The 21993-nt window shown below is 28.1% G+C and overlaps 1 protein-coding gene across 3 annotated transcripts; it reads left to right on the top strand.

Moving 5' to 3' along the window:
- The first annotated feature begins 6282 nt into the window (after positions 1-6282).
- LOC111037197 (polycomb protein Asx) lies at positions 6283-21840 on the top strand. 3 transcript variants are annotated; one of them, XM_022319594.1, is made up of 12 exons: positions 6283-6631; positions 6701-7227; positions 12286-12395; positions 12968-13177; positions 16930-17239; positions 17315-17471; positions 18306-18683; positions 19235-19448; positions 19533-19882; positions 19967-20157; positions 20226-20361; positions 20720-21840. In XM_022319594.1, the coding sequence occupies exons 3-12, from the start codon at positions 12314-12316 to the stop codon at positions 21017-21019; spliced, it is 2328 nt and encodes a 775-aa protein (XP_022175286.1). In that variant the 5' UTR covers positions 6283-6631; positions 6701-7227; positions 12286-12313; the 3' UTR covers positions 21020-21840. The 3 variants fall into 3 exon arrangements, with proteins under 3 accessions (XP_022175286.1, XP_022175287.1, XP_022175285.1); XM_022319595.1 differs by having other exon boundaries at positions 6283-7183; XM_022319593.1 differs by having other exon boundaries at positions 6283-7227.
- Positions 21841-21993: the final 153 nt, after the last annotated feature.

The raw sequence follows: 21993 nt of genomic DNA, 5'->3' as shown, positions 1-21993 counted from the left end.
TACAAAATGATTAAAATTATTTAATGAAAAATCATAATTTTTCTTATAAATATCTAATTACATAAAAATTCGATTTTTAAATGCTCATACTAATATGATTTTTTTTTGTGTAGTTTTAATTACAGGGTAAGAAGCGATCTTTTATTCAATTTTCTAGATTAATCCATTGTATCAATATAAATTGAAAAAAAGTAAAATGGTACTAAATACTAATAGAGTATCCAAAAGAATTATTTAATAAGTAAAAAGTATTATAAAGTAATAAATTAAAACTTAAAATCGAAAAAGTTATTTTGAAAAGTTCCCGAGGTCACGATTTTGACGTCTCCTAAAATTAATTTTACGAGATTTAATTAATGACAGAAATCTTGAGTTTTCAGATAACTTTAGTAACAAAGTGGTTACATAATTTTATGAAAGATTCAAACAAAAATTTCAAACTTTGGATGAGTGAAGTAGCTGGTTGATTTTGTTTAAGACGTATAGTGTAGTAATTACGTATTACCCAAGTCATAAATATAGGCATAGTAATAATTTGAAAATATTTTGGCACCAGCAAAAAAAGAACTGAATTTACACGCCGGTTCCTTCCCTAATTACAAAATTGTATCTTGCGTAAATAGCGGTTTGAAAGACAAGAGCACCTTGAATTTAGAACGCTTTAGTTTTTACGTAACGCCAATAACGGTACATGCACATTACCACCTAATACAATAAAATAATAATAATAGATACATTTGGGTTGATGAGTATTAGGGAATACCACTGATCGAGATACAATGATTTTTATTTAAACTAAATATTATAATTTATAATTATTAATTTGTAATAAAATAAATCAGCGCTTATGTCTTACCAACTGAACTTTACAACACTGCTTATCCTTTGTTAACAAGGATGTTGCGGTCAATGTAATGGCTATTATGCCTATACGACAATACAGCAATACTGAGTGGCGAGTTCAACTTGAATCGGTAAATCGGCCTATTCTCACTACGACGCCGTCCTGGTCTCTACATATACTATTACCAAACAAAAATGACTAATGTGTATCATATCTCGATGAGCAGTCCGGCGCATCATAATTCTTTTAAAACCGACAGCGCATTTCGTCGGGATACAGGGATCGTCTGGGACTTGTTTTGCCGAAATTACATCACACTTAGTCTTTGTCCGATAGAGGGCTGCAAATATTATTTTTTTTTTTATGTATTAAATGAGAATAATTTTTTTCTTCGACTAAATTACAAACAAGAAAAAATTTCTAAGAAAATTGTATTAATTTTAAGGGGACAAGATTCAGTGTATGAAATATTGTACTTAAATATAATTACATATTTCAAAGTTACTGCCATACATTTGAATAATGGTACGTAGGCAGTACGTAGGCCAAAAGTTGATTTTAAAAGTTTTTTTTTAGTGTCAGATTAAAAGTGTAGTACACTTACTGACAAACTACGTTTTTATTACCTATTTAATATAATAAATAATATTATGTTTAAAAATGATAAATAATTAAAAATTGTAAATGTTTAAACGTGGAAGTTAATAAAAATGCATTTATTAATTGATGTTTGCAATAAAAATTATGAAGTTTTGTTAATAAATTTAAAAAGTGGAGAAGTAAATTACCGTTCTGCTGTACAGTAGCCTGTAGGAATCGAGCGAACGGAATTGAGAAGGTCACAGCGTAATAGATGTGTTAAATTTGAATTCAATGATAATCCATTTCATACGAAAAAAAAACTAAAAAGGCGGTCGATCAGCCTATATCACCAAATATAGTTCAATGACATTGTTTAATGAGAAATAATAGTTATTTTGTGCATAAATAAAATATCCAATTTCATCAAATTTTAAACTTCAGACGCTCATAAAAGTATTAGTGTAATTTTTTCAATTTCTGTAGTAACAACTTATGATTAACCTTGTATGTATTGATTTTACAATGAAGTGTGTTTTTATTATTTTTATTTTTGTATCTGTCATTGCGGTTTGAGGCAGTAAAGGTGCTTCGATATTCTTCAAGACCAACTTTTCTGGTTGGAAGGTGAATCTAGTTGGTGAATTCGGGAGGTCAAAATTTCGAATTCCCAATAGATTCCATAAACGACAAGAAAAATAAACAAAAAATTAAAGAAAACGGGAATTTTTAGGCAAAGCTAGTTTTCGAAAAAATCGATTTCGATTTTTATTGTAACTCTAAAAAAAATGACCGTAGGTACATGAAATTTTCACTGAATGTCTGTGTTAGCATTTTCTATATACACCATACAATTATCAAAATATTTTGACTCATATAAAACTATTTATAAGCTTGAAAAAATTTTCTATAAAAAATGTTAGCTAGGTCAGAAAACTTAAAAGAAACATAACAACAGAAAATATAATACAACGTTCCTCATAAGATGTTATTAGTGGAAATCACAAAAAAGTTGATCATAAGTCCACAATAATTTTTTATGGGAGTCTAAATTTAAAATTTCGACAAAAAACGTAAAATTCACCTAAATGTCCAAATTGTTTTAAGTTAGAAATTCATAAAAAATTTTCTTTTCACACATGAGATTTTAAAATATAATAAAAGATTTCTTATAACTTTATAAGTTAACCCTCTCTTTATAAAAGAAAATTCTATCAGAAAGTCAAATTAAATTTTTATGAGCGTTTGAACTTAAATTGTTTATAACATAGGTTATTCACTAGATTTCTGATGTAACGACTTTCTGTTTTTGTTTTAATTCAAAAACTTATTACTATAGATACTTAAGATTTACCCCATATATTTATTTAATAATTCATATACTTGATAAAATGTACAACATATTTTGACTCGTTTTGAACTGTTTACAGACATTTTAAATTTTCAGTTTCTTAAATTTTTTTTGTTTAATTGTCAATAAAATGTTATATGTTGTTACAAAAATCGTGAAAATTTAATACAATGCTCCGATATATTTTTACAATACAGTCGAAAAATATTAAAAATATATTGGCAGGTTTTTGTTTTATAATCATTTGATGTTCAAATGTTGACAAAATTTCTCAAATTGAAAATTGAAAAATGATTTTGTAGTTACATGTTTATGTTTAACTTTTATAGCTAAGAAATGTAAATTTAAAACAAGGTTCTACGTAGTAGCTTATTCTGCAACCAACAAATCTAAAAAGACACCCGGTTTTTTTTATAGTTATTTTAAGTTCAAATTTAGACGAAATTACGAATTAACACAAAGATTAATGATTTTAATCATTTTGTTGTGATTCGGTTCCAAAGCAGCCCAATTTTACATAAGTGTATGCAATATTTTTCGAGCATCACTGATTATTTAAGAATAATATTATCAATAGTACCTACTAATTCAACTTGTCGGGCGCCGGCTGTCATATTAATAATAAGTAATAACATTATAAACTATCCTAGACTGACATACCGTCTCCGCTCAGAATAGTTTTTCGTATATACAATGATATTGTAATATCATTGGTTTAAAATTTAATACCATCCATTACAGAGACCTTCTAGACATCTAATGTACAGCAGAGCGAGATCCACATACCCGCTTTTTTAGTATATATATTATACAATTTATTTTGTTTAAGACCAAAGAATCCGTAAATACTAACTGTATTTAATTTTTTAAATAAATACCTACTAGATATGTTTTATTTTAAATTTTAAATGTATTGACAACTTGGGGAATTACAACAAACTAGTTAACATAAGTATATAATTTAACATCAAAAGTTCTTTAAAAAATCAATTTAATAATTTAATAATTCAATTGTAACTCTATATTTTGTAAACCCTTAAACAATATTATGATCTGAAAGGAATAATGACAGCAGCATTTTGATGTAATCTGATGCAGCACTATATTTATATTATCTAAAGCTCATAAGAAATGTGAATCAGTTTTTAAAAATCTTGTACTCTTGTCCTTGTGACTGGTGTGGCCCACGGTATCCACCCAATTGCTTAAAATGTATCCATAACTTTTCTTAACATAAGTGATTTAATAAGAAGTGAAAACAAATATTTTGAAAAGTAATTTTTTAATTTTTTTCGGAGTAAATTCAAATTTGTTTTTATTCATGTCAGACTAATATACATATTGCGAGTTAAAAAAAATAAGTACATACATTTTTTTTCAGGCGAACTAATAGTAAATTTTGGGATTGGTTTAGCCCCACCAGCCCCCACTCAATTGTGCATATGTAGGTATCTATCACATTTAATATTTATTGTTGACCCAAGTATAATATTATTGAACTTAAAAGTAGTATGTGAATAATGAATAATATATTATTATTTATTATTATGAACTATGATACTTATTAACACATTATGATACAACATTGCTTTACATGTTATTAATTAATAATTAGTAATGATTAATGAATAATGATTAGGTTAAAATTATAATATATAATTAGTTCATTATTAATTAGTACAATATATAGTACCAATAAATTATAATAAAAAAATGCCTTAAAAAAATTACACTACACATTTTAATCATTTTCAATCTTATTATATTCATGCATGTATGTAAGTATAATTGCCTAGTTTAGTCAAATAATGATATGACCTTTGAGTTTTTATCTTACATAATATAAACCTACTTAACATTGGGTAGTATTATACTATTATATCTAACCAGTAAAGAGTAATTACTTGCTTATTTCATTTTATTTAATGTTCATTGTTCATAATATAATTATGAATATTGCATGTACATAATGTACAATAAATTTAACTTTAGCCTATGTGGCTATCAGGCCAAGTAGTACCTATTAAATAAATCCCAAACTACTTAAAATTGTAATTAAAAAGTTATAAATATTTGAAAAATGTAAAAAAGAACACTCATCGATCAGTTTATGGTAGGTAATTGTTGTTCGGATAAGATGACAGCAGATGTAGAATTACTATTTGATAGCTTCCTACCATCTACCATCATAAAATACATACTAACAACAATTATACTTATATTCTATACTTCTCTATCTATAAAATCCAAGCTACATTCAAAGGCCTACATATACGAATAAAATTGGGTTATGCTAGAGAGCCAGCCAGCTAGGCGTTGAAGTTTAATAATTCGAACGATCGATATTCAGTTTAATTGAGTTGGTATATTATACGAGGAGAGTTGGATTTACGTTAGCGTTTTGTTTAATGATTATAATACATTTATACCACAGAAAAGAGATTAGGATTATACATTATTATGCGTGATATCAATTCAGGACGCGACCTCAGCCGTTTCTGATGACACCTAGCACAATAATTATATAAATATTGTGCTTCACTCAACGGCGGCGTAGCGTCTGTATCGATTGTCTAAACAATATTATTATGATAATAGGAATCTTTTGATCTTTCGTGTGGCTCTGTATTGCATTTTAACAAATAACAACGATAAATTATGGACTCTGGACTCGGGTGTTTGACGGTTGTACTGCGTACGCTTAATATTTTCTCCTCGGCAGTGCAACGATAGTAGGTAGGTACGGTAAAGTCAGATGGTCCGAGTCCGACCGAACGGCGGCGATAGTGGTTGGGGTGTCGGCCGCGGGGAGTGGGTTGAGCGCGATGCGATCCGTCGACGTTTTCTCGCGAATCCTCCTCGTAGCGGCGGTGGGTGGCCGATGAGGAGGAGGACTGGGGGAGGTCACGGGCTCACGGCGCGTCTGGCTGGCGGCAGTAGGTTTTTGTCACCACGCCGAGTGGATAGCGGCAATACTATTATTATTATTATTTTCTATGTGAACGGCGACAGTGCGCAGTGCGCGTATGCAAGCAAACGTTACGGATGGGGAACGGGGAGAAATGATAATAATAATAAAATGAATAAAACGAAATGCGAGTAAAAGCCGAGTCAAAGGTATAATATAACGATACGGTATAATGCATTGATGTGGATGTATATAATAACGTGTATGCCGTATGGCATTACAGCCGTATAGGTAGGTAGGTAATAAAAATAATAAGAAGAAAAAGAAACGCCAACCGACTCCGCTCGGATCGTTTCGGTCGCTATCGCCGCAGTCGCAGGTTTCGCACGCAACAGTATACAATAATAATATTATTATTATCATCGCCACCGCCGTCGTAACGTCGAGCGCTGCGCACACGTCTACGGCGTAATTTCACAATAATAATAATAATAATAACACACAAACACCGATGGCGCGGCGGCAACACGGACGATTACCCCCACCGTGACGGCACCCGCATCCGTAGTGGTTGTATTGTACGCAGCGACGACGACGACGTTCTCACCGCCGCCGCCGCCGCGTTTCGTCTGTGACTACTGGCCCGTTCGCTGATAACTCGCGTAGATAATATTATTATTATTTTTTTTTTCACTTCCAACAACGTCTAATATCGTATTGTATTATATTATTATTATTATTATTTAAATAATAATAAAATATATTAGTATAATATTATTCGCGCACAGTGAACTCGCTCGCACGCACGCACCGCGGACAGCGTTCTTGTAATATTGTAGTATTAATTAGTTGATATTACGTTATACGCGTCGTAGTTCGACGAGGAGGAGACGAGACGGCAACGCGTCCGTTAACGATAACGTACATGAAATACGCGCGCACGTAGTTGGTACGGCGTCGGTCGATCGACATACATAATATTATAATCAATAAATAGTAATTGGTTTTTTTTTCTCAGTTCTCTCGTTCTCGTGTGATCATCTGCTTTTACGTTTTGTCGTTCGCTCCGTCGATCTTGTCTCATCACGACACGGCCCGGTGACAGTAATATGCGATTGTTATTGTTCTGCTCGCACGGCGTTCAGCGTTCGAAAAACGGTTCTCGACGAAATGCGTAAACGACGGACCCGGCGCCAACAACAAGAAGACGACGACGACGACGACGACGACGAAGAAGAAGAAAACGACGACGAACACCGCCACCACCGCTACCAAGAATACGTATGACGACGGTCCTACCACCAACGTCGCTTGTTGTCCGTTCGCTTGGCCGGACATTTGGAGGTCGCTGCATCCACTGCTATCCATCTGGAAGCCAGTTGTCGCCAGAGCACCTTAGTTAAAGACGTTCCGTCTAAGAATTGTGTCTGCCGCTCACCTCAACAAGTGCTCGTGCCACTGACGATACTTGTCCGGCTACGTTTTTTTTATTCCCCTACGGGTACGTGCGATTCATCATTACTGTGGAACTTCCCTTAGAAATAGGTCAGTATCCATACCAATATTGTATCTACATTTAGTACTCTTGTATAATATTAATCTGCTACGTACTGTGTAACATCTGGTTGTTTGTTATGCTACTTTGTGGTCCTGATTAGGTAGCTGGTTGTTGTCTAGTGTACTCGTGTGTCGACTGTGGTGTATCTGATTTTGACGTATCTAGGTATATGGTTTTATAATTTTCGATACTTTACATTTTATTATTATTTTTTTATTTTAGTCAATGTTCAATCAATTTAATTATTGTTAGCCTTTCTATTGTTTCTTGTTCGTACATACTTACATGTTTGCTTGTATTACTTACATATTTTGTAGAGTATCCATGTTTAAATGATGGCATTTATTTTGTATTTTTAAGCATTGTGATATTGATCTAGTTGTTATTCAAATTAAAAGCGATGGCTAAAATAATAATTTTCAATTTCAATTAAGTTCTCAATTAAATACTAATAATATACCAAGGCTCAAAACTTGGAAGTACCAAATTTAAACATTTGGCTACCTCTATTAAATTTGTTAAATAATATGTTATTGAAGAGTAATTGTTTGTATGATTATTTTATTAGTTTCTACCTTATAGGTATATTATTTCAGGTTAATTAAGTATAGGAGCCCAAAATATTTATTACTGCCGAATTTACTATTAATACCAAATAGTATGTTATTGCCTAATTAACTATTATAATAAAAACCTATTTTGTATCCTAATTAATGTAAGTACCTATGCTAAATTCATAGGTTCAAGCAGACTGCTAATATTTAAGAGTTAATGATTTTTTTAATGAAATCTGATGAAATCTGAAAGTAAAACCTAATGAGATGGGTCACATTTTAAAATCTTATTGTATGCATTTGATTACGTATGTGATTAAGACAAAATTATGATATTAATAAACTAAACATTTCTTCAAATAATTATGATAACTATCCAACTATTCATCCAAAAGTATGATTCTTTGGTCCATCCATTCACATCAACATTACTAACATCTATTGTTTCAAAAATTGAGCTTACTTAACTGATAGATTGTTATAGACTGTGGGAAAAAAATTAAATTAAAAAAAAGTGTAAGTATTATTATTAAGTATTGTACATCATTTGGGCATGATGAAAACGATGATACCCACTAAACGCTTTGATTTTCAGAACTTCTCATTTCTCTAAGAATATGTTTTGAGTACAAATATAAATTAATGTGCCTGCTGTTGACCAACTGATATGGTTAGTTAGATTGTTATATTTTCTATTTAACTCTGAATTGTATATTGACATTAAGTTAACTTCTTTAAAATATTCTAAACATTTATCAATATGCTCATTTAACATTTTAGTTGCTATCGAGTATTATTTATCTTTATGGTACTACCAACTACTGTACTTTGGGAGAAGCCTATATTTATTCAATAAATAATAATAATAATAATAATTAATAAATAACTTGTATATTTTGTTGACGTTTAAAATAAATCAAAGTGACAGTTAAAAAATATACAAATTATTTTCAATCCGTCTTTACACCATCTTTTGATAATAATTATAAATGAAATCAATAATATTTTTTTCTAACTTTTGCTGAATTTGAATATACCTAATATAATTATGAAAATCATTATCACAGTTTACAATTAAAAAAGTATGTATGATGTTGTGTAAATCAACAGTTTTTAGTCTTAGCTGTATTACATTTTTATTTTTGTTTTGGGCGGATTTGATTCTACAATATTGTTTCATACTTTCATATGTGTATTTTTTTTTTTACTTATTTATTTCATTATATTTTTATTATAGTGTCTTAATTTGCTATGAACCAATGGTAAAAGAAAAACTTAATATTCAATTAAATTATTATTCAATTCTCGCTGCAGAATATGAATGTACCACGTTGCACCGTCAGCTGACTAGTTCCATACCTCAACCTTGTCATAGTTATTACTTATTAACATATAGTTAGTCATAAGCCCGACCTACATGCACTGCTGTTATAGTTTTCTACCCGAGTATATTCTTATTCTGCGGATAAAAGGCAATCTTGTCAGGTGCGCTCGAGGGTACGCTCTACCAGTAACATTGCGACTGTAGTGTATGCACTATATAGTTTTTTCCACTCTACAGCAATATTCAGACACTAAATTCTCATAAGGAATTGATGATATAAAAGTGATTTTAATGACCACCATAATTATTATACTCTAAGTTATTATAATTGAGTATCTAGTATGTAATTAAACATTTTTATAAATAGATTATATACTTTTTATTCGAAATTATTATATTACTAAAGACACTGTGGTTGTTGTCTTTATCACTTAACTATATATGATTTTAAATTGAATTCTTTTAAAATATAATTAATAATTAGAAAAAATATTGTTTGTAAACAAAACATTGAAATACTAATGCCATATCCCTTAAAAAAGCTTCATACGTGTCTCTTTTTTTGAATACTCTCCACCACATTTCAATAAGATACCTGTAATAGTTTATTATATTTATAATAACATACTGTTATATTATTGTAAAAAAAAAACCTTGAAAGCATATTATCAGGAGTTGATAAATCAAATAATTTGGTATAAATACTATTGTTGTATTTGCGAGGTTAGAGTGCATATGACAAGTTAGCCCCTACAAAGAGATATTGTTAGCGGTAAGATACTAAGTTACCAATATATGTTACAACTCAAAAAACAACAATCTCTTTTTAAATTTCTTCAATAAATTTCCCTATTTCCTTTTTTTTGCATTATAATTGTTTTGTAAGGTGATTTAATTTGATTATTTAATTTTGACTACACACTTATAATTATTAGTTAAATCAATTTTTGGAACCTACCGAGTCGAGTGTATTCATACTTCATAAGATATGTTATATTAGACAGACCATAGCTATTGAATAATATCTATTACCGACAACCACTTATGCTGATAAAAGTATGCTATTTAAGCTAACCAACATTACATTTTTAGCTATAAAATTTAATTCACTTAATTTATATAGTAGGTATAAATCAAAATTTAACTAATTTCAATAAATAAATTGAAGAACAGCTGATTGATACCTAAATAATGTAAATACCCAAAGATAGTTTTGCACCATTACTTCTACTAGAAAACTTTTCTATCCATGCATAATTGTTTTAGGACATTATTTTTTAAGTATCTCACATAGGTACATATTTTTTTTTTTTAGAACATGTTATGATGACCCTCAATATGATTAATAATACTTCATTGATTGTTCTTATCACGTAAAAATTAGATACCAATATAATAAGTATTAAGCAAAATGATAATCAATGTTGGTTTCTTATTATATCTTATAATGTATGTAAATATTATTACATTTGATAATAACTTGCTTAAAAAATTAAAATATTCTAATAAATCAACGTACATACTAAATACCTTATGTTGTGGCTGTCGTTTAAGTTTTATTAGTTTTTATTAGATTTTTATATTATTTAAAATTTAAAATGTATGAAGTTATGGAATAATGTCCATTTGTTTTTTTCAATTTTAATGGTAATATTCAAAAATGAACAAATAGGTAGATAATTGGTAAACATTTATAACAGCCTTATTTTGTCCAACACTTCATCTGCCACAAGTACCTAAAAGACTTATTCTCCTTGGACATTGAACAATTTTAGTGATGTAAAAAATATATATATTCCATCGGTTCTTATCCCTTTCTAATATTACATGCATACATTATGCTAAATTAAATTAAATTCTTATTCAAAATATATCTACCAAAAACCTTCAATTATGTACATATATGTGTATGGTTTATTGCAAAACAATCAACACCTATAATAACTAAAAATTAAAATAACTCTTGACATTTTTTTACAGTTTAAAAATAAAAAATAAAAAAATTGAAATAGACGATTTTGCTTTGGTTTTTAACATTGCCATTCATAGTTGTTTGTTACCTAGGTTTTTTTTGGCTTGTTGAAGTTATTATTACCCAACTATTCTAATATGTGATAGGTATTATAATATTCTTGAACTGCTAAGTACGGAGTTAATATTGATAAAAAAAATTGTTTCAGTTATCTATGTAAAATAATTATATTATAGATATTAATCTATACAAATCCTGAGAAGTCACTCTACTGTAAAGTATGTTTTAAGTTCACTTTGTCTTTATTTGAGTAAGTTAATTTAAGTAGGTTAATGTTGAATTCAATGATAAATTATTGTATGGGTAAAAGATTGATTTTGGATGGAAACTGCAGTATGTCACTTTATTTTTGAGGACATTTATATTATATCATATACCTATTATTGTTATGAACTTACAAGTTAATACCAATGTACCCTAAAATGATGTGAATAGGATTGTAGAATAAATAGCCTAGAATAAGTCTAAATATTTTTAAAATTCATTGTGTATAAAAAATAATGTATACCTACGTTAAAAATCTTTAATTACCCAATATTTTTTGAATTACCTACAACAAAAGTAAAAACAAATTCTTTGAAACAAAACCATTAATATATGTTTCAATATCCATTTTATTAAAATTTGTTCTTCATACACTCATAAATAAAATTACATTTCTTAAAGCGTAACATTTTTTTTAAAATTTTTGTAACGAAAATGCTTAAATTTGAATTTATATGCTTATAAAAATGTTTTTATTTAAAAGAACCTAACTAGGTAAATTAAATTTGCTACCAGAAACCATCCTCAAAATTAATTTGAGCAGTTTTAATGTTCCAGAAGGTGACTAAAGACAAAAATAAATATATAATTGTAAGATCAACGGATTTATTGCTTTGTTCTGAGTATATAACATTTTAATTTTTCTAAAACTTATTATTTCATTGACTTCATAATTTGTAACTCAATTATGAAAATAATTTGTAACAAAATTATGAAACAAACAAACAATCTTTAAGTAACAAGTATTCACTGTTGAAATAATCATCTATAAAAATTATAATTTATTGCTGTAATACATTTTAATGTCCTTATAAATTTAAGAAAAACAGCTTGTATTGACTGAATAATATATTAATATTTGTTGTTTTAGGTATATGACATAGTATGAAATAAATAAAATGGAGGACAGAAAAAGGACAATTCTTTCTTCTGGCAATTCCAACACATCATTAACTCCTGTTAAACTTCAAAAACTTAAAGGTATGAAATAAAAACTAGGCGTCACTTATTAAGAGGATTCGATACCGTCATTTTCTATTTTTGTCTAACACACGCGTGACATAGTAATTTAGACGTGTTTTTTTCCAAATATACCAATTGATCTAATGAAGCGATAAGAATTCTAAAAACAGATTTGAATTTGTCGTCAAGTCTACTTGAAATCGACTTTCCCACATTTATGATTTTTTGATCTTAACTTCTCCCTGTGAAATACACAAATTTTTAAATGCTCTTTTTTAATGACATTTTTAGGAATTTGGGGGATAATATCAAAAATGTGGGAAATTCGATTTTAAGTAGACTTAACGACAAATTCAAATCTGTTTTCAGATTTATTATCGCTTCATTAGATCAATTAGTATGTTTGGCAAAAAACACGTCTAAATTACTATGTCACGCGTATGTTTGACAAAAACAGAAAATGACGGTATCGAATCTCCTTAAGAATTAATGTAGCTTATGGTTGCTGTTCAATAATTTAATTTAGGTAATTTAAAAGGACCAATGAAGTTGCTTATTATTATTTTAAACTTTAAACTTATTTTTTTCAGAAAATGATAAGATAACCAATGAAAATGATAATGTTTGGAGTATTTCAAAAGTAACTAGAGGAGCTTCTAGTGCTAAGAGTTCAGGTTCCAAAACAGTAATGAAACATGCTTTACGACAACAGGCTAAACGAAGGCGCAAAAACACTACTATTGCTGCTGGAAATGTAGCTCCTCTTCCAAGAATTATACTCCCCTCCAATCAGATAAACAGTAAGTATCATATTATTCAACTTATAGTTTAATTATAATAATGATAATGACAGCTGGGTATTAAAAAGATCATAAATTAAAGTGATGTTAATACTAATTAGGGATTTTGTTCCTAATTTTAACCTAAAATGCCACAAGCCATCCTCTCCATGTTTTCCTGTCGAATGCCAGGTCAACTTGTACATTTCTATTCACCATCCAAATGCCTTTCTCTACAGCATCTTTGTGTCATTTGTGGTCGACCTAAATGGTGTTTTCTTCTTGTGTATGGTATCATCGAGAACTATTTTTAGTTTATCATCTTTGGCTCTATATATGTCCAAACAATTCTTTTCTCTTGGTTCTTATGTATAATAATATATTTTGTTTTTTCCATATAGCTTGTATAGGTCGTCATTTTTTCTTCTTTCAAATATAATAAAATTCTCTGTTCTATGAAGAACATGGTGCATTTTTTAAGCATCTCTATGCTACACCCTACTTTAAAATGCACTTGAATACTGATAATTGAGCTTCTGGCAATTATCTTAGTTAAAGCATGAACTAAGATATACAGGACTGGACACAGAGCCTTATCAGCCGGTCAGACAATGTTACGCATTACTCCTTTAAGTGGAACCTACGCTATCTGGTGACAAATTAGTTTATTAATGTTATTACTAAGTAATACTAAGTAACGAGTAACGACGCACATCCTTAACATCTAGTGCATAGTATAAAGAATAATATTATTCCTTAATATACTATGTATTTTTGATATAGTGTTTTAGATGTTTTAACTTTTAAATTTTAACCATTTGTTAATTGGTTATAAAATATATAAACTGCAAATAAAAAAAGGTGCGAAAATTATTTAAAATATTTATCATACTGTATTTATATATTACATATTTAAACTAAAAATATTACCGAGTAATAAAAATTTTTTTTGAACTTTATTTGTTTTGCTCTCTATTTTGAAATACCGAATACTGTCGCATGCGCATTGTAATGTAATATGTTATAATTTGTTAAAATAAACATATTTATGTTTTATTTTTGAAATATGTATTTATAGCATGCAAATTGTGTTTTAATTAGATTGCTAAGTTATTCTCATAGATCTCGCCAGATCCACTTAAAGGAGCGGCGTAACATTTACTGACCGTACCCCTCATACCCGCCCACCCAACAGTGTCTAGTCCTGTATATCTTAGTTCATGAGTTAAAGTAAGCAAATGATAATTCATACCATTACCATAAAATAGAGATAACTGCCAAAGGCTCAGTAATCAGTATCCATGTATGAATTTGGGCATTCTTATCCTAAATAGAGTATAGAGAAGAATTACATATTATCAAATTTATTGAAAGAAATGCAAGCTCTTGAGCAGACTTTTTTCTCAAATTTTTATTTGAATATGTTAATTTTTCTAATATTATCTAAAATAAACTAGGAAAAATTTGATATACTAAACGTATGCAAGACAGTTGACATCTGCAAGTATAACATCATTTTAATATAAATTTGTACTTACACTGTTTAATTTAGATATTAGAAAATACAGATAACTGATAATATGCTTTATTTCATGTCCATACTATAATATTATATACTCACCAATTCGTGTTAAACTGCCGTTTGGCGTTAATAGATAAAAATAAATACAGTAATCCCTCGTTGTCCGTGTATTTTTAATCCGCGGTTTCGATTATCCGCGGTCGGGTCGGCGATAACATTTTCTTTAATACATACGATGAAATTGTATCTTTATTATACCCATACTTATAACAGATAAGCTACATAAAGTACTTACCTTAATATGTAGATAATATACAATTTTTTTTCATCCTTCCTAATATATATTATGTATGTATAAATAATTAATATATTTTACTAAAAAAATAAATAATCAAATAATTGTAAAACATTAACCTTTTTGTGATTTTTAAAATTAAATACAAAATATGTATAAAATAGTAAAAATTAAAAATTGTGTGTAAATAAAACCTTACTTCCCGTTTTACATTGCTTTATGGTCTCGTTATCCGCGGTTTCGATATCTGCGCAACTTTGCTGGAACCTAACCTCAGCGGATAACGAGGGATTACTGTATAAATCAATGTAGTACTTTTTAAACAAGAATTTTGCATTACCATAGTTTGATGTTATGGAATACAAACCTGTGTGTTTGTTGTCTCTATTTAACAAACGTATGACAGACCAAACTTTTGTTTGATAGTTTCATTATACCTATTAATATTGTAAAATGATTCCTCAATAGATTTAATTAAGCTAAGATTCCTGTAGCCAATAGCCCAAGTTGCTGAAGCAATTAACAAATTTAAATTTAAATTAAATTATCTCATGAATCAATTTAGCTTTGGTTTCTCAAATTCTTATCTCAATATTGTCTTGTTATGCTCTTAGTACTTGTAGTTTAAATGCACTTTGCTGTTAATGCATATAGATTATCAGCATCTTTGATCCTGTACTATGTTCAATAATACAATTAGATTCACTAATCAAGAGCACTCAATGATCACATCATATTGATAGCTATCTTAAATAAATACTTTATCTACTTAGTAACAGTCAGTTATGAATTGAATTTTATTCCTAATAAATGACTTTCAAAACTTCAAATATTCTAATTTGTACTTCGGTATCTTTGTTGTATTTATGTGGTTTTAAAATAAAACTGTAGGGCTCTAAAAAGTCCTATAAAACTTTTTTAAATAAGTTTTGCCCATAGTAATTTTAGGTATTCTAGTATAGCAGCCAATTTCAAAAGTTATGGAGACAGTTTGTTTTCAAAACACATTTTTAAAATTGTTCATGTTGGTAGATAAATAAAAAATAGTTAATAATAATTTTCTCTTTGAGTTACAGTTTTTTAAATATCTATTAAAAGTTATCAAAAAATGTTTGTCATATTTGGGCTAAGAATAGAGTTAAAAGTATAAGCTTGTAAATATGTATAAATCTATAAATTTGCTCTTAAAAGGTATAAGTTCATTACTTTTTTTTGTTATAATAGATTTTTAATTTCACAAACCTAATTAAAATAATTTATACTATCAACTTTAAGTATATATTTATATATGTACTTAATTTTCTAAAGTTATTTTTTTTTAAATTATGTATTAATTATGAATTGTTATAAATAATATTACATTAAATAATTATAGCAAAAATATGAAATATTTTATCCCTACTTACTAGTATTTTATATTTTTTTCGAGACGTAATTACTCTAAAATTTGAATTAATTTAATCAAAAACTAAAATGGTTTTTTTGTCATTATTATTTCAAATTTGTGTATAATATGCTAAAAGCTATTGGCGACAAACTTACTACAAACACTATTATAATTTGTTATTTTTTTATTAATTACAATTATTTGTTAAAATATTCATCGTACGTACAATAATAATTTTCTTTAACAAGTTTTATTCATCTATTTAACTTATTAATTTATAAAATGTTGCAATTGCGAGTTAAGTCGTTGGTGAATTTCATAAACATTTTTGGAGCTAACTATATAGTATTAAAAAAACAATTCTGTATTTATTAACTATAATAAATTTATTTTATTTTGTTTATCCTTGCCGTAATTCAAACATCTAAAATTGATAAATAAAAATGTATTTTTAGAGCTAGTACTTATTGAAGTGTTTGTTTAATATATTTTATGTTAATTTTACATTTATAATCTTTAAATTATCGTCTAAAACATTATTTTTAATACTTTTAATTGTGTTTTTACAGCCATTGAAGATGAATCTAGAGTACCTACTATGATAGAAGTGTTATCATCTATTCCAGGATTTAGCTTGGTAAAACCACGTAAACGTCCAGGATCAAAACGATTGTCAGCTGCTGCTCAATTGCAACAAGCAAAGGCTGAAGGTTGTGTTGATTTAGAGACGCCAGATTCTGTTCTTGCACAAGTTAATTTAAGATCACTTTTGAATAAGCAAACTTTTTCAATGCTCCCACGACTCTATCAACATAAACTTATTCAAATGTTACCACATGTTGATCGAGAAAATTTAAATGATACTCAATCTGATTTTCGGTTTGTATACTCAAGTTAAATATTATAACTCATGCCTAAATATATTTAATAATAATTAATCTTGTGATTTTATAGGCCATTATTAAACCCATCTGTTTTAAATAACGAGTTCTTTGCTCAAGCTTGTCTTGAATGGACTGATAGACTATCAGAAGGGGAGTTTACACCTGAAAATCAGCAAAAAATGAAAATGGATATTGATCGTGAAAAAAGCAAACTAGATCCATTTAAGGTAAGTTGTTAAATAATTTTATTTGAGAATACATTATATATATTATTATAAGTTATTATATATTTACCTTTGTATGTCATTCTTATTGAGTGCATGAAATTCAATGGGAGTAAAGAATTAGGACTATTGGTTAAATAGGAAAAACCATTTTTTGCATACATTGGAATATTTTGTAAATTATGATTAAAAAATGCCAATTTTTTCCCCATCATTATTATTCCTTTTCGATTAATGAACCTTTACAAATTTTGTTATCACTTATTCATTTTGGATTTTGTTTTAAGTTGGTCACACAAAATGTGCATTGAATAATTAGTTTAAAAAAAAATGTTTACATTATTTGAATACATAAAAGCGTGATATTTTGTTGTTAATTGATAGTATTTGCATAAAAATCGTATTTTTCTCATTATTAAGAAAATTGAAAGTATTCATAGTTTTTTTAAAAACATATTGGCATCTTATTAATTAAAAATTTGCATGTATAAACTAGACCCTAGTTGTGCTTGAAAGGAATTATTATTATTGTTGTACCAGTTTACTTTGTTCCATTCTATTAGGCAGATTGTTCTTGTACCTTACTAACTAGTTGAGACCAACTATCACTGGAGATCATTCAGGAACTTGGTGAAGAACGCACATCATTTTTGTTTTATCAATTATCATGTTCTCTTGTAGGAATCTGTTGAACACATTACGTATAAATTGTGTTAGAATTTTATGAATTCTTTAGTTTTAGAAGAATAAAAATTGAGGAAACATATATATGTAAAAATGAATGTTACTTATTCAAATAATTGAATATGTTTTAACATAATGGATTTTTAATTTCAGTTAAAGTATTTTGAACCTATCTGGGGTGAAAATAGACTATCAAATTCAAATGCTGCTGTTTCGGACTGGCGTAATCCTAAGCATAAGAAAACTGAAACTATCACTGTTCCAGTCAACACACCACCTGTTATTACAGTTAGTAAGAATGTACCAATAAATACCATAACAGCAACAACAAAAGAGGCGACAACAACGACAACTACAATTACTACAACAACAGCAACTACTGCAACAACAACCATACCAACCACATGTTCTTCATCTGATGATATTGATATTAAAATTGAAGATAACAAATTAGAATTACCATGGGATTCTGTTGATTCTACGACTGATTCTACTATAAAACCATTTATGGAGGATTTGGTTTTGACAAAAGTAAATACTTGCAAATATTATAGTTTTAGCTTGATAATTTATAATTTTGATATAAGTGTGAAAATATTAAACATGCCATAACAATCGTAAAAAGAAACTACAAAATATGAAAAGAATATGGTATTTTTTATTAAAATGTCATGAAACTTTTAATGTAATGAAATTAAAATTAAATAAAATAATGACTGATGACTCAATTTTTTTTCTGGTCCAAGATTGGCAATCATTTTATTTTCACATTATTTATATTAATTAAATTTTTTTTAAATTATATACATTGATTAATATGAAGTTATACTTATAAGAAACTCTTTTTTGAAAAAAATGTCTATTGCCGTGTATTGCATGAGTAATCAGTAACTAAATTGAATGCATCATGATTTAGAGGCCTATGATTATTAAATTTTAGTGAACCATAAAATTAATAAATTTTTTTATGCAACCTAGAATTAGTCTTAAAAAAACGTTGTGCAATATTATTTTATGTTTTTAAGAATATAAATTGTATAATTTTAATAATTTTATAAAACTTAATTTGTTTGTCCATACAGGATGAAGACATTGTAATAGATATTCCAATGAAAGATGAATTTATTGGTGATGTTGATAAAATTGATGATGTTAATTTGGATGAAACATCAGTGATTAAAAACTGGTCTTCGTTAATGAATGATGATCTGGGTACATTAATTCCAGAATATGATTGCGTTTCTACTTCAAAAGAAAAAGAACAAAGTGAAAGTGAAGTCCAATTGGAGTTGGAAGGTATATTTAAATTAAATTCATTAAGTTTATGTATTTATATATATATATAAATAAATTTTTTTATGTGTGAAAATGTATTTTCAGTTACTTTAACTCCAAAAATAGAAGATGTAAACTCAACAACTAATCAAATTCTACCAATCGAGCCAAATGATAATAATATGAATATGAATATTATTCAAGAACTTCCAAAAAACATTTCTCCACCTGTGGTTGTTCGAATGCCTAGTGTTATTCAGCCTCTTGTTATTACTTCTTCTAACAGTTCACCACTACCTAGTACTCCATCTTTATCAATATCTCCGTTACTTCAATCTCCTCTAGAATCTAATATCCCTAATGATTTTTCATTTATCAACACAATATCTAATATATCATCAGCTCCTTCTGATCGTCCAGTTCACCATACTTATGTGTCATCGATCAAATCACAAGTAAGATTTTTACAACTTATCTTCAGTATTGTTGAAACATAAATCTTATTGAACCAAAAACCTTTATTGTTTTGTGTTTTTAAGGTGAGCTCAAGTAGCGGTGGATCTAGTAGAACACTGGGTAGAACATCAATGAAGCAGCAACCACCAGGTGCTATTAATTTAGAAAGAAGTTACCAAATATGTCAAGCTGTTATACAAAATAGCCCTAATCGTAATCAACTTAGGTGTCAACTGAAACCACCACCAGCAGTATTAGTTGGCAAAAGTTCTATGTAAGTAAAACAATATTTTATGAAAAAATATTAAATTATTGAGAACTGGTTTTATAACTTTATATTAGCTTACGAAATGGACCAAAACCAATAAGGAACATAAATATCACCAGCAGTTCACAACCCCTGGTCGTTAGACATGTATTTGCATCTTCTCGTGGCATTCCAGTAACAATGTCTGTTGGACCACCGTATACATCTGATGTAAGAAATAAAAAATAAACATGTTAATTACCTTATTACTCCTATTCAATAATTATTGAATGTAGCCAAAAAATAAGTCTCAGTGGCATCAATTCTTAATATTTGTGTATTTTAATTATAATTCAAAAGATTTTTATTCAGCTATATAAAAGGTTTAAGTTTTTTGATAGTTACATCTAGTCATCTATAATCATATTTGTCTTCAGTAATATTTAGAATTTTAGAATCAATTAACAACCAATTAATACAGTATTTTCATTTTTTAATTACAAAAAAAATAATATATTTTCCAATTGTTAAGAAAGTTATTTTATGAAATATGTTATTTATTAAAGCTGTTTTCGTTATAATTTTATAGCAACAACAACTAACCGAAAAACAAATGGGACAGTACCTGTTGGTTCAGAGGTCTGGTGGAATAACAGGTATACGCCGATCCTCGAGTGCTCCTCCGACCAATAACAAAATAGCTCCAATTTTAAATGGCGGAAGACCAGCAAGTGTAGGTATACAAGTATCTACCTATGGTCAGTCACAGCAAACAAATGATTGTTCGTGTAGTCTTAACGCTATGGTAGTATGTAAGAAATGTGGAGCGTTTTGTCATGACGATTGCATTGGCCCTTCAAAACTTTGTGTTACGTGTCTTATTCGATAATAAAGCTCAAAGTTGATACTAAAAATATTATCATAAAATGTAACACAAACTAAATTTCGATCAGGTTTTTCACAAATTTACGAAATGCATAGCTGATAAATTATTATTTTTCTTAATTGACTTATTTTTTGTCGTCTATATTTTATTTGTTTTATTTTTATTTTTCAAACCCTCAGTCCTAATTATATTGTTATATATATGTATAAGTTGGTCCTTTTAAAGCTAAAGTATTGACAAACATCAATACTAATTATTAGCTTATTTAATTGTTCACACTCATTGACCATAAAAACCCTAATTACACAAAAGCAAAGTATAAATAAGATTAAAATTAATTATTTATTTATTACAATAAATTTAAAAAACTCATATATAATAAAATTTATAAATCATAAATTTAACCAAAATGTACATAGATTTTACCCCCACCCTAAAGATAATCATGTGTACTTATAAGGTAATTTTTAAACATCTGTTATGTATTTTTAAAGTTTTAAGGTTAATCACTACTCATAATAGATAGTAACCATAAATACAAATCAAACAATTTCTCATTAATATTCTGAACATTTTGCATATTGTTCTTATCATATTATTTTCGATAAGAATTAGCTCATGGGAATTAAGTATATAAAGTAATAATAATTTATAAACAATTTAAAAAAAGATACATTTATGCATCCTTAAGGTTTAGTTGTCTTGTTAAACTGATTTAGTTCGGTTTTCAGAATGTAAATATTTACAATATTAAAATAAAAATTACCTTGTATAAGTATAGCATTTTAATTATTAAAAATTTAATCAAAGCATTTTTTAATTCCAATAGTTAAAATATTTCCCAAATATTTATTCAGATGACCTTACTTATTAATATTGTTATGTATTAAAATTTATAATTACTTATCACTAGTACATTATTCATAATTATATTTGTTTTTCATATGTCTTTAAATATTATTCTCATAATTAATAAA

Source organism: Myzus persicae, unplaced genomic scaffold, assembly GCF_001856785.1.
Source record: "Myzus persicae strain clone G006 unplaced genomic scaffold, MPER_G0061.0, whole genome shotgun sequence".
NCBI classification, from domain to species: Eukaryota; Metazoa; Arthropoda; class Insecta; order Hemiptera; family Aphididae; genus Myzus; species Myzus persicae.
This window is presented reverse-complemented; position numbering and strand designations above follow the sequence as displayed.

What these genes read in the sequence shown, in the direction of transcription:
- LOC111037197 (XM_022319594.1), top strand. Translation starts at nt 12,314, where the DNA reads ATGGAGGACAGAAAAAGGACAATTCTTTCTTCTGGCAATTCCAACACA. An exon ending in AGTCCAATTGGAGTTGGAAG is followed by an intron (nt 19,449 to 19,532) that starts GTATATTTAAAT and finishes ATGTATTTTCAG; the next exon opens with TTACTTTAACTCCAAAAATA. An exon ending in TTAGTTGGCAAAAGTTCTAT is followed by an intron (nt 20,158 to 20,225) that starts GTAAGTAAAACA and finishes ACTTTATATTAG; the next exon opens with CTTACGAAATGGACCAAAAC.